Source organism: Panthera uncia (assembly GCF_023721935.1).
Source record: "Panthera uncia isolate 11264 chromosome E2 unlocalized genomic scaffold, Puncia_PCG_1.0 HiC_scaffold_20, whole genome shotgun sequence".
Classification (NCBI taxonomy): domain Eukaryota; kingdom Metazoa; phylum Chordata; class Mammalia; order Carnivora; family Felidae; genus Panthera; species Panthera uncia.
The window spans coordinates 19,401,011-19,413,325 of record NW_026057589.1 but is presented as its reverse complement, the minus strand read 5'-3'; the positions used below and the strand labels follow the sequence as shown (position 1 = coordinate 19,413,325).

Here is a 12,315-nt window from a genome sequence, read left to right as displayed (position 1 = left end):
GGTCTTCCCACTAGACCGCGACCTCCTGGCACACAGGCATTGTTCCCAGTTCCCAGTACATCTTGGTGGTCCAGCGACAATCTAGGAAATGTGCCACGTGTTTATGGAGGTTACTCCCACAACCTGAGGGCACAGCCTTCTCTCCGCCTGGTGAACACCTGTCCATCCTTCCATACGAACCTGCTGCTTGTCAACAAAATCCATCCCCCTCCTTCTGCCAAGGGCCATCCAGGTAGAGACCTCACATCCATCGTCCTTGGCAGGAGGTGTGGACATGTGACTAAATTCTCACACACAGGACAGAACAGGCCGGACATACCTAACGGACATTCTGCTTCTTTGGCAGGAGTCGCGGACCCTGGACGTGCTCACACTGCCCCTCCTATGAGCTGGAGCTCAGGTAGGCCTACAACCCAGCACCAACCGCACACAAGGACAGCACCCCAGGGCATAGCCTTCACCATTTCTGTGCCAGGGACCTCCTTCGAAGCCTGGGAAAGACTCTGAATCCCTTTCTCAGAATAGACGTTTATAATACGTACAATTATAAGAGACACTATACTGAAATACAGTTAAGATACTGAATATTTGTAATATAAATAGATGTACTTCTTTATTAATATCTTAAGATCTAGAGTCAAATCTATTAACTACCACAATTTCAGAGTAGTGATGAGCACAGCATTATTTTCAGGTATTTGCGACAACAGTAAACACGATATATCTGTGATTTCTGCTGGTGACAAAGCCCCAAGTGGCTTGTTGGCAATATTCGTAATGAAAGGAAACCTTCGGTTTTACTTACAGGTTAATAAAAATAAAGAGGCACCATTGTTCCCCGAAGTTCACATGCTACCCCAACCCTAATTCTAACTGCAGATTCGCTGGGCGTCGATAGAACCCCAGTTGAAAACCAGTTTTCCCTGGGAGACTGGAGAACGAAAAGAGAATGCTGGGTCCCTGGAAAGCCTTCTGGGCCAGAGCTCAACCTTCTAGAACACTCTCCCTCAGCTTAGGAAGAAATGGTCTCTCCCGGGCTTTAAGCCACTGTGTATCTGGTTTCTTTGTCCGAGGAATACAGACCCCCAAACGTCACCCCTCTCCCCGGCACCCCTGCACTCTCAGACAAGGCTGGTCCCTCCTCTCTCCCCGCAGCACTTGGCAAACCACCCTCTTCATCCCGTTAGCGCACGCAGCCTTTTGGGGCAACTGTCCACCTCCAGTCCATCTCACACGCTGGAATGGGAGCTCCCGAAGTCAAGAAGGGAGTCTGGGTCACTGGAACACCCCCAGCACAGAGACCTGACTCCGCCACGGGTGCGGTGGAGGTCTGCCCCAAGAACGGACGAACCACAGTTAACGCTTACGTGGCACCTGCTACGGCCCAGGGGCCAGTCCTAAGGACTGTGCGCACATTTTCTCACGGGACGCTCACGGCCAACGCAGTAGGTTCTCTTACGAACCTCCCGAGACTGGTGAGGACACAGTGGCACCGAGAGGTTAAATGGCTTTGCCCAGTGTCACTCACAGAGACAGTAAGGGGAGCTGGTGGGACCAGGAGCCTGTGCTCTGAGCCACGGGCTCTCCTGAATGCACGACAGCACCCGAGGTCACCTGCCTTGATGATGATCTTCTCCCGCAGCTGGCTGGGCGAGGGCAGCTGGTCAGCACTGGCCTCCGTGGGCTTTGTCAACAGCAGGTCGCCAAACACCTCCTTGAACACCCTGGCCATGTGGCGCTGCTGCTCCACACAGCAGTGCTCTTCGATGGACAGGATCACCGGGAAGCTGCGGGCGGCAGGAGCCAGCTCAGCTCAATAGGCTGGCGGAGAGTGGGGGCGGGGGAGGGGTGCAGCAGAGGTCACTCGAGTCCCAGCCCTAGCCTCCTCCAGGCTCTAGAACCAGGGAGGGACTTGCACTCTGGGCCTGCAGGGGGCGCCAACACCCAGTGGAAGACATCGGCAGCGACCAGCCAGGATGGAGACCGGGCTGGCGGATGTGTATCTGTGCGTGTGTCGGGTGTGGGAGGGCGGGGGGGCAGGAAGGGGCGTCTGTCCACCTGTCCCTTAAAGATGAACCATCGGCAAATCAAGCCCACAAACCTTGAGGTGACAAAGGCATGGTCTTTGATGGCCTGCACGACGTCATCAAACTTGATCTTGGTGGTCCGCGTCCAGCCATGGTAGATGATGGGCTTCCCATCGGGCCCGTCCCAGCAGTCCACTGAGGGAACAGACGTGCAGCCTCAACACCTGCCCGTCACTCTCCGCCTCGAGAGTCCACTGACGGCAGGCACACTGCAGGGGGGGGCAGCTGTGAGGTTGGCCGCGGCCCCCACGTGGCTCAGATCCTACGACACGGGGGGCCACACCCAAAAATTCCCTTCAGGGACCGGCAACGTGAGGACCCACGTTACCTGTGTGCATGCATTACCCGTGCAGTTACAGGAAGATCTGGGTTGCTCGATTAAGGGTCTCTTTGTAGGGGTTTTGGGGTGGTTCAGTTGGTTAAGCACCTGACCCTTGATTTAGGCCAGGTCATGATCTCACGGTACATGAGTTCGAGCCCTGCATCAGGCTCTGCACTGACAGGGCAGACCCTGATTGGGATTCTCTCTCTCTCTCTCAATCTCTCTCTCTCTTCCAAAGTAAATAAACTTCACTGGGACGCCTGGGTGGATTAATCGATTAAGCACGAGACTCTTGATTTCGGCCCAGGTCATGATCTCCCAGTCTGTGAGACTGAGCCCCTGTTCAGGTTCTGTGCTGACAGGGCAGACCCTGCTTGGGATTCTGTCTCTACCCGCGCCCCCCGCCCCTCCCCCAGTAACGCTGTGTGTTTGTTTCTCTCTCAAAATAAAGTTAAATAAACTTAAAAAAATAAAGGTCCCTTTGTAATGCGACACATTTGTCCAAAAGAAACTAGTTTAAATGTTTCTTTTTAAAGAAGATATTTATAACGTGGGATTTTTTTTTCTTATTTCACTTGGCTTGCTTTTTCTGCTAGTGGAAGTAATACTGAACAAGGAGACATTATTTTTTTAAAGTTCTGGTAAAACATCCCAACAGAAAAGGTGAACAGCCCCTCTATTTTCAACCCCCAGAGGAAGTAGGAGTGATAGCTTTTTTCACGTTTGCTTTTTCCTGGAAGGCAGGGTTGTATACACTTAGGCAACTGTCTACAGGAACAACTGCCATTAAAGTCTGATGCCACGGTGAGTGTTTGTGATAAAATCGGAGCCTAAGTCAGTTCTCTGTGCCCTTTCTCAGCCCAATGCACCTGCGGGCCAGTGGTGGTACAGTCAGGCCAGGGGGGTGAGGGCTGAGAAAGGAGAAGCGGCTGGACGTCTCTAAGGGCCTGAATCATCTGTGTTGGGGTGTCTGTGAGCAGCTATGAAAAGAACATCCAGGGTGGTACCCATGGCTGGGCCAGCTGCGAAACACAGAGGGCTCTAGCCTTCCTCCAAAAGCAGCTCAGAAGAGGGGGCGGGGCACCTGGGTGGCTCAGTCAGTTGAGCCTTCAACTTGGGCTCAGGTCATGATCTCACGGTTGGTGGGTTCGAGCCCCGCGTTGGGCTCCAGGCTGACAGGTCAGAGCCTGGAGCCTGCTTCCGATTCGGTGTCTCCCTCTCTCTCTGCCCCTCCCCAGCTCTGTCTCTCTCTCTCTCTCTCTCTCTCTCAAAAATAAATAATTATAAAAATGAATTAAAATAAATAAAAAATAAATTAAAACAGCCCAGAAGGAAGCTGGAGGAGGAGAGGAGCATTAACAAAGCTTAGGTACTGGCCTCCCCCAGCCCTGCCGCTACATCAGATGCCCAGATCTGTTGCCCAAGGGTTTCTGACTCCAACCCAGCCAGGCTCAACACCACCGCTTGCCCTGGGGGGAAACCCTCTGGGGAAAGGTCCCTCCCTGGCTGTTGGAGGCCACATCCCCCACCCAGATGCTATGAGCACCTGGGCTCTCCCTTGGCCTGCCCCACTCATCCCCACGACTCAGGCTTTTCGGACAAGAAAGGCGACGAGCAGCCCCACGGCAGGCTTCAGTTCAGCAGCACCATCACCTGCACCAGGAAAAGGGCACTCACGCTCGATGCAGCGACAGCCCATGCGCAGGCAGCGGATGTATGCCTCCGTGGACGACTCACTCCGCAGCTGGTCACCGGTGAGGTACCTGAGGGACGGGAGGCGGCGGCCGGGTGGGGACAGGCCCGCACCTCGGGGAGTCCTGGGGAACTTCTCAGCCCAGGTGCCCAACATCCTCAACTCTGTCTAGAAAGATCGGCGGTCGGGATCTGGGCCGGACACATGCAATCGTGTAGCCACACCAGTCACGAGCCTTAGACTCAGGCCACAATCGCAGGATGTGGACAGTAGCCACCTTGGCAATCCAAGGGAAGGGGCGAGGCTGTGTGTTCTTTGGAGAAGCACTCGGTCAAAGTGTATCAGGAATGAAATGGACATATGGCCATCGATTCATACCCGCCCCCGCTATGGTGTCCACTAGGCCCTCAGTCCAATGCTGGGCCACTGTTTTCGTTTCAGGGCTCCAGGCCAAGCACAGATCTTCAACAACCACTGCTAGAACTCAATAGACTTTGAATTCTGTCCACCAAAACTGACATAAAAATGCCTATTTTGGGGCGCCTGGGTGGCTCAGTTGGTTAAGTGTCCAACTTCAGCTCAGGGTATGATCTCGTGGTTTGTGGGTTCATGCCCCATGTCGGGCTCTGTGCTGACATCTCAGAGCCTGGAGCCTGCTTTGGATTCTGTGTCTCCCTCTCTGTCTCTGGCCCTCCCCCACCCATTCTCTCTCTCTCTCTCTCTCTCTCTCTCTCTCTCAAAAACAAATAAACATTTAAAAAATTTTAATAAAAAGCAGAGTTTTATGCACTCTCCTTCTCACCACATCCACCCCCCACCCTTTTAAGAGTTCACGTTCCTTAACTATCCTCTGGATTTGGTAGAATTCACCACTCTAAGCCAATGGACATGGTGGGAAAGAGAGAACCATGCAATCATTTTGCCCCTGAAAAAGACTTTACCTTCCCAAAATGCCTTCTCTCTGACTCCTGTCTGGCACAACCCTTGGCAAGGTACCAACCTGTAGCTCTCATGATGCCCAGGCCCCAAGACTTTCACTTTCTCACCTTACAAGGCAGATTAAATATTGGAACTTCGGTGCAACATCCATTTCTTTCTTCCAGTCTACCCTCTCTTTTGCAATCAGGATAATCTTGCAAACATTGGAACGTGCTGCTCTCTGGCAGATTCCACTCAAACACAACCGCTGTCCTGCTCTCTCATCATTCACCCTCCTGGATTCTAGGGTCTCGTCTTAACAAACCCCGCTCCGTTCCTCATGCCCCTGGACCTTTGAACATGCTGTTCCTCCTTGCCTCACCACCTCTTCATCTCTCACCAACTCCTGTTCATCCTTAAATCAAAGGAGGCCTTTTCCCCCTCCAAGGACATGAGGAGAGGGCTCCCTCTTTCTTCAATGCTGTATCCCCAGTGCCCAGCACAGGGTATAGACCCAGTCAGGACCAGTTCAATAACTAATTCAGTTGCTCTGCTGTAGCTACTAGGAGATGTCCAAACCGTGAAAACCAGCTTTGCCAACCTGCTTCTTAGGGCCACAGAGAAAACACGATTATTGCAAATATCAACTGGGAAAGGGGGGGGGGGTGTTCCCATGTCCCTTCCAGAAGCTTGTGTCTATTCCAGTCTGAGCAACGTGGCCCTGCACCCTGCCCGCTCCCACGCGCTTCCAAGAGCAGGGCACCGGCACCCCACCACGCTGCCTTTGGCTGCCGGGCCCATCACGGGCTCACCAAGAAACTCACGTGTTATGTGAGGAGGAGATCCAGTAATGGGACAAGGGATTGTTCATGTCCTGTATGTCCACGACGTCGTACTTCTCGTCCCAGATGCTGTTCTCCCGCGAAAACAGGTACGTGAGGAACTAGGCGAGTCACAGAGACAAGATCATCACCCCGATGAGGGGGACCGACGGTGCCTGGATCTTTCCCGTCTATGCCAACAACGGAGAAATGGTGGCTCTGATACATCAACTCAGACAAGATGGTCTCCAGGCCTCAGGTACCCAAGTTTTGTTTTGTTTTTTTTTGTTTCTTTATTAACTTTAAGAGGGAGAGAGGAAAAGACAGAGAGCAGAGGAGGGGCAGAGAGGGAGAGAGAGAAGCCCAAGCAGGCTTTGTGCTGTCAGTGCAGAGCCTGACGTGGGGCTCAAACTCACGAACGAGTTCATGACCTGAGCCAAAATCAAGAGTCGGGGCACTTAACTGACTGAGTCACCCAGGCGCCCCTACCCAAGTTTGTAACGCAGGACGCTCAGACTTCGGCAGGATATATGGACACATGTTTTCGCTGACCTGTGTGGTATTTTCCTTTTTAATGTGTATCCTAAAATAGTTGATACGAAAAGAGTATAGGCTTCCCACGCAGAAGTTTTAAGGCATAATAATACCATGAACTTTTGTGAACCCGGCACCCAACCAGAGCCAAAAAACATCACCAGTATCCTAACATCTAGCAGGCAGGAAGCTTCCTCACCCCTTAAAAAAAAATCAGATTGGGGGTTAGTCAGTTGAGCGTCCGACTTCGGCTCAGGTCATGATCTCACAATCCGTGAGTTCGAGCTCCGCATCGGGCTCTGTGCGGACAGCTCGGAGCCTGGAGCCTGTTTCAGATTCTGTGTCTCCCTCTCTCTCTGCCCCTCCCCCGTTCATGCTGTGTCTCTCTCTGTCTCAAAAAATAAATAAACGTTAAAAAGTAATTAAAAACAAAATCAGGTTGAGTCACACAGGTGCTACACTGTGCTGCCTGGGCACAAGCTTACACGAGGCAGGAGCCCCCCCCCCCCCCCGCTCCCCATCCCACCCTCCTCTCCGTCCATCCCCTGCTGCTTCACACGGGGCAGGGGGCAGGTGCAGAAGCCCCATCAACCTTCGAATCTCCTGGCCGTGCTTAGGTTGTTAGCCACAGGCTGGCGGCAGATGCCCTCTAGTGGGAGAAGCAAAGAACCCACCCAGGCTCCACAGCCGAATGGACTAGGATGAGCACAACAGAAGGCTAGAATTCAGAACCTAGAAGAAAAGCAGCTCTCACAGCAAAGCCCTCCAAGGGAAGAGAACCGGAAAAAAGGAACATCAGACGTCACAGACATCAATCGAAGAGGCCCAGCCACGTTGACAGGAAGCCCACTCACCTCATCAACAAACAAGAAGGGCTCGGCGGTCTCCCTCAGGGTGTCATCGATAAACTTTGTCATCCGCTCGCGGACTTTGTTCAGATCCTGAGCCCAAACCTCCTTGGAATGAGAACGAGAGCAAGAAGTCGTCAGAAAGGGGAATGGCAAAATTCTTCATCTCTCAGGATCCAGTTTCCATCAGAGACCAAAACACCAACCTGTTCTGAACGCATATGTGATCAACGCCTGCATATCACACGTTACTCTGTGCCTGGCCAGCATTCTTTGTAAAGGACCAGAGAGTAAATTTTAGGCTTTGGGTCACAACCACTCAAGTCTGCTACTGTACTGAAAAAGGAGCCATAGACAATACATACATAAATGGCCATGGCTGTGTTCCAATAAAACTTTATTTAGAAAAACAAGTGGTGGGCCAGATTTGGCCCATGGGCCATAGTTTGCCGACTCCTGCCCTATGCTAGCCCTTTACATTTATTAGCCTGAAGAGGCTGGGAGCATAGTTATGTCAGACTGCCAGGGTTGGTCACTTGGCTGACCCTGGCAAGTTACATGCCCCTTCCGTGTCTCATTTATTACATGAGAATAACACCTATGCACAGACTTTCTGTCAGAGACTGTAGGAAATAAGGCTATGTGCTTAACATAGCATCTGGTACATAGAAAGTGCTCTGATCTGGGGCACGAGGGTGGCTCAGTCGGTTAAGCATCCAACTTCAGCTCAGGTCATGATCTCATTGTTCGGGAGGTCGAGCCCCACTTCGGGCTCTGTGCTGACACCTCAGAGCCTGGAGTTTGCTTTGGATTCTGTGTCTCCCTCTCTCTCTGCCCCTCCGCTGCTCATGCTCTGTCTCTGTCTCTCTCTCCCTCAACAATAAACAAACATTAGAAGGTGCTCCGATCCTGGCAGCTTGTGCAAACAATTGTCTTCCTCCTGTGGTCACCTCAGTCCATGCAACTCTGCACCTCATTCGTTGCCACTGTCATTTAAAAGCCGAGGAAACAGAGGCTCAGGATGTCACATGACAACCCCAAGTTCACATAGCTGGTAAGCAGCAGAGTGGAGGTTCCAAATCAACTGACCTAGAATATGTCCTCTTTTCAAAGAGTCCGCCAAGTAATGCTTCTCAGATGTTGATGATGTCTGAAATATACCTTCAGCCGTTCGAAAACAGCTTCTACCACTTAGAAATTCGGAAGCCCACGGGGCGCCTGGGTAGCTCAGTCGGTTAAGCGTCCGACTTCGGCTTGGGTCGTGATCTCACAGTTCGTGAGTTCGAGCCCCACATCGGGCTCTGGGCTGACCACTTAGAGCCTGGAGCCTGCTTCAAATTCTATGTCTCCCTCTCTCTCTGCTCCTCCCCTGCTCATGCTCTCTCCTTCAAAAATAAATAAAAGCATTAAAAAAAATTAAAAAAAAAGAAATTCAGAAGCCCATTAGAAAAAGAACACATGATATGAAGTAACTGTACTGTTTACCTCTCTAATCCCTAGAAGCCCATACACTCATAGGCAAAAAAGATGCACAAAAAGACGAAACATGACATAGTTTCAACTGTGACTAATGTTTTATGGCTTCTGAATACGCTAAAACCTCTACCTTTCAGGGTGATAAAAGCAAATGTGCTACCAGATGTGTGTGTGGTTGGACGGGAAGGGTCAGACCGGGAAGTCTGAAAGAAGCAAAAGGCAAGGGCAGATACAAATAAGGTGGTAAAGAGATGGCCCCGCTGGCACGTGGGTGGCTGACCAACAATGAACCTTACTGTGGATGTTTGCAAATCTACTTGGATAGGGACACAAAGTAGCTGGGAGGCTGGGAGCGGCCGGCTCATCCACACACGAGGCGCTACGATCTTTGAATACTGGAACATAAAACTCAAATCATAGGGATACTTAATGCAAACGCCTCGCCAGACCTAGGTGCCCCCCCGCAAAGGCCAGGGGCTTCCTCGTTCTTTCTCCTACAACGCTTTTGCATTTATTAAAAGGCACAGGGGCTGAGCCAGCTTAACGTGAAACTAACCTGGCTGTGAATAAAATCTTCTGCATAAAGGAGGATAAAATACCAACATTCCGGGAGTTAAAAATAAATAAAAATGTATCTATGTGGGGTGGGGTGGGGTGCCAGGCAGCTACGATCATGAAAACAAGAAGCAAAACAGAGGAAATGGGGATGAGAGTCTCAGCACTGGGCACGGACTGTATGGCCAGGCTCTGCGTTAAACCTTTTTCACGGAGCGGCTCGTTTTAAGCTCATGCAGCCCCAGAAGGTACATACGTAAACTCTCCATGTTATGTGAGTGGAGAAGCTGAAGCTTTGAGTCATTAAATAACTTGCCCCCCAACAGTGAGCCCGAGACCAACCCAGGCACATCACTTCTGGAGTCTTCCTTTTGACCCCCTCCCCCTGCCCCCAACCTGTTTGACAGTGGCACCCATCCCCTGCCAGGGCTGGCCTGTGGCACATGTAACCAGTCCTCCGGTGGGAATTTAGGTTAGCTCCAGGCCTTCACTCCTATTAAGAACCCGGCCATTGCTTCTGTAGGGTGAGTTCCCAGGAGGGCAGTTATTTGACTGAGGTATATAAACCTTTCTTCAAAGTTTTCATTTTAATCGCCTACTGCCGAAGTGCTCCCTAAAAACCTTGCACAGATCTGCACACCCAATGGGGCCTCCGTGAGTATTCCGCGGGTGAGCACCCATCGCCCGAAACAAATGTCCCTGATGAGCAGCCCTGCTTCCTGCCAGCATCGCACAGAGCCAGGCACACGGGACTTAAGGGTCTGCAAGACTGACGGCTCAGCATCCCCATTCTTGACATGAGGGGCCCCCTGGGTTCTAACTCCCCACTTGGGGAGAGAGATCTCCTGCGCTATGCTCCTGACCCACAGTCCTGATCTCCGAGGGGCCGGTGTGGGTGTCGTAAAATTAAGCAGCACAAGCTGGTGAATTCTAGGGGATCAGGCTACTCGTCCCCAGGGATTTGGCCTCAACGGCTTCCCACCAAACTGAGTAGTTAGGGCAAAAAAGAGGAAGGCGAAAAAGAAAACCGCGTGCCTCTCTCTGCTTTACGACGCTGGTGGCACAGACCCAGCGTGTAAGGTGCCCAGAGAATGCACGTGCCCCTTCGCCGCACCCCACCGCACAGCTGCAGGCTCAGGCGCTCTCCTTGAACCCTGCACGGGGGAAGGGTGTCACCCTTTATCAGGCACCACCACAGCTGCCCCCTCTGCCTGGGCTTCCGTGTGGCTGGCATTGCCCCGGGTTGTGTCTACTTTCAGTGAAATCTGAACATGGGAGACATGCTGGGTGACATTAACGAGTTTAGTGTGGATTGTGGAACAGGATTGCTGTGGTCATGTTTTGTGGAAAAAAAAAAAAAGTCCGTATCTGTAAGAGAGATGCACTGAAGCATTTACAAAGGAAACAATACATAGCCTGGGGTTTGCTTTAGAGTATTCCACTAAAGAAATGAAGAAGAAGGGGAGGGGAGGGGAGGCACGTGGGTGTGGAGGTGGAGGACAGGAGAAATAAAATTGGGGAAACGTTTGTAACTTCTTAATCTGAGTGATGGGTACGCGGTGGCTCAAGATGCCTATCTGTCTACTCTTGCACATGTCTGAGCTGTTTTGGAGTAAAAAGTTTCTTGAGAAGCCAATGAACTGGAATGCTACGAACCTGAAACAGCTCTAAAAAATAAAGTCGATTAAAACACCAAAACCAAAAAATTAAATAAGGAGGAAGCAAAGACAACTCCAGGGACAGATGTAAAAAATTTTAAGTATCTACACAAAAATGCATGTATACGTACATACAAAGATCACTGCAATCTTCTCTGACCCCACGATTCTGGAAAGTAGGGCTCCCATCCCCACTTAGAGAGGAAACTGGGGAACAGAAAGGTCAAACCACCCGCCCAAGGTCACACAGCTAGTAGGAGGATCTCACGTTTCTCTCTGTCGAACTCAGTTTTTCCAACCACAGCACTACTGACGTTTGGGGTTGGGTGACCTGTGCATTTCAGGATGTCAGGCAGTATCCCTGGCTTCTACCCACGAGGTACCAGGAGCCCTCCCACTTGTGACAACCAAAAACATCTCCAGACATGCCCCAAACCCCCCGTTTGGTGCAATGACTCTGGTGGAAAACTACTGCCCGACACAAAAGCCCTTCACTCTGCCACCAGCACTTCCCCATGTGTCATTTGTTTAAGGACGGCTGTGCTGTTTTATCCCCCAGAGGACCCGGCAGGCTCATCCGCCCGGTCACATCTTCCCATCGCTCAGGGAAGGCTTCCAGGAAAAGGCCACATATGATGAGCCAGGAGAGGGAGCGGAAGCCCGCTAGGTGGGAACAGACGGGGCACCCACCTGCCTCGGACTACTCTCACTCTCCCCTTCTGGATTCGTGCCTTGGAAAGGGGCCGACATGAGGCGGTTCTCCTTCCAGAGTCTAAGACACCAGAGCGGCATCGGACGGGAGCACCAATGTGTCACGACAACCGCCGGCCGGGTGGCAGGTGGTGAGAAGATGAGAACCCGGCCCAGGCAGCTCCTCCAGCTCCCCCAGCCCTGGCCTGCCCTCACCTGCTGTTCGTGTAGGAGAAACCGCTGGAAGTCGTGCAGGTAAACAGCGGAGGCATCCGGCCGGTCGGTGTTGCTGCCCTCGGGGAAAGGGAGGGTGTTTAGAGAGGACACGATCGACAGAGGCTGTGCACCGGGCAGCCTGCCACCAGGCACCCTGTAAGTCCCTCCAGGGAGCTGGGTGGCAGGCTGGCCAAAGGGGAAACGAGGGGACAGCGCACAGGGAGAGGCCCAAATCCAGACCCAGAGGACCCAACAGCTAACGGAGTCCCAGAGAATGAGGAGGGGCTCGCCAGGACGTGCAAAGGGTCTCAGACAAAGGGAACCATATATCCCAAGTCCTAAGGGAAAAGAGAAGGGGGGCAAGGGGCAGGGGGTGGAGGGAGAGAGCAGTGGGGGAGGGGGGCAGACCTGAACCGCACAGCAAATGCTTGGGTCGGGCTGGATGTGGACAGCATTTGGGTGGGGGGAAGCTTATGCTGGAGAAGCAAACAGGGCCC

The 12,315-nt window shown here is 52.2% G+C and overlaps 1 protein-coding gene across 4 annotated transcripts in view; it reads right to left on the bottom strand.

The window, feature by feature from the left end:
• Nucleotides 1–12,315, bottom strand: part of PLCG2 (phospholipase C gamma 2) — a 160,971-nt gene that overhangs the window by 62,900 nt on the left and 85,756 nt on the right. For all 4 annotated transcript variants that reach the window (XM_049622502.1, XM_049622504.1, XM_049622503.1 and 1 more), the window contains exons 9-14: nt 11,819–11,891; nt 7,230–7,331; nt 5,845–5,963; nt 4,087–4,172; nt 2,102–2,222; nt 1,619–1,787 (exon numbers count right to left, since the gene is read on the bottom strand). In XM_049622502.1, the coding sequence (XP_049478459.1) occupies nt 1,619–1,787; nt 2,102–2,222; nt 4,087–4,172; nt 5,845–5,963; nt 7,230–7,331; nt 11,819–11,891 (670 nt within the window). The remainder of the gene's footprint in view (nt 1–1,618; nt 1,788–2,101; nt 2,223–4,086; nt 4,173–5,844; nt 5,964–7,229; nt 7,332–11,818; nt 11,892–12,315) is intronic.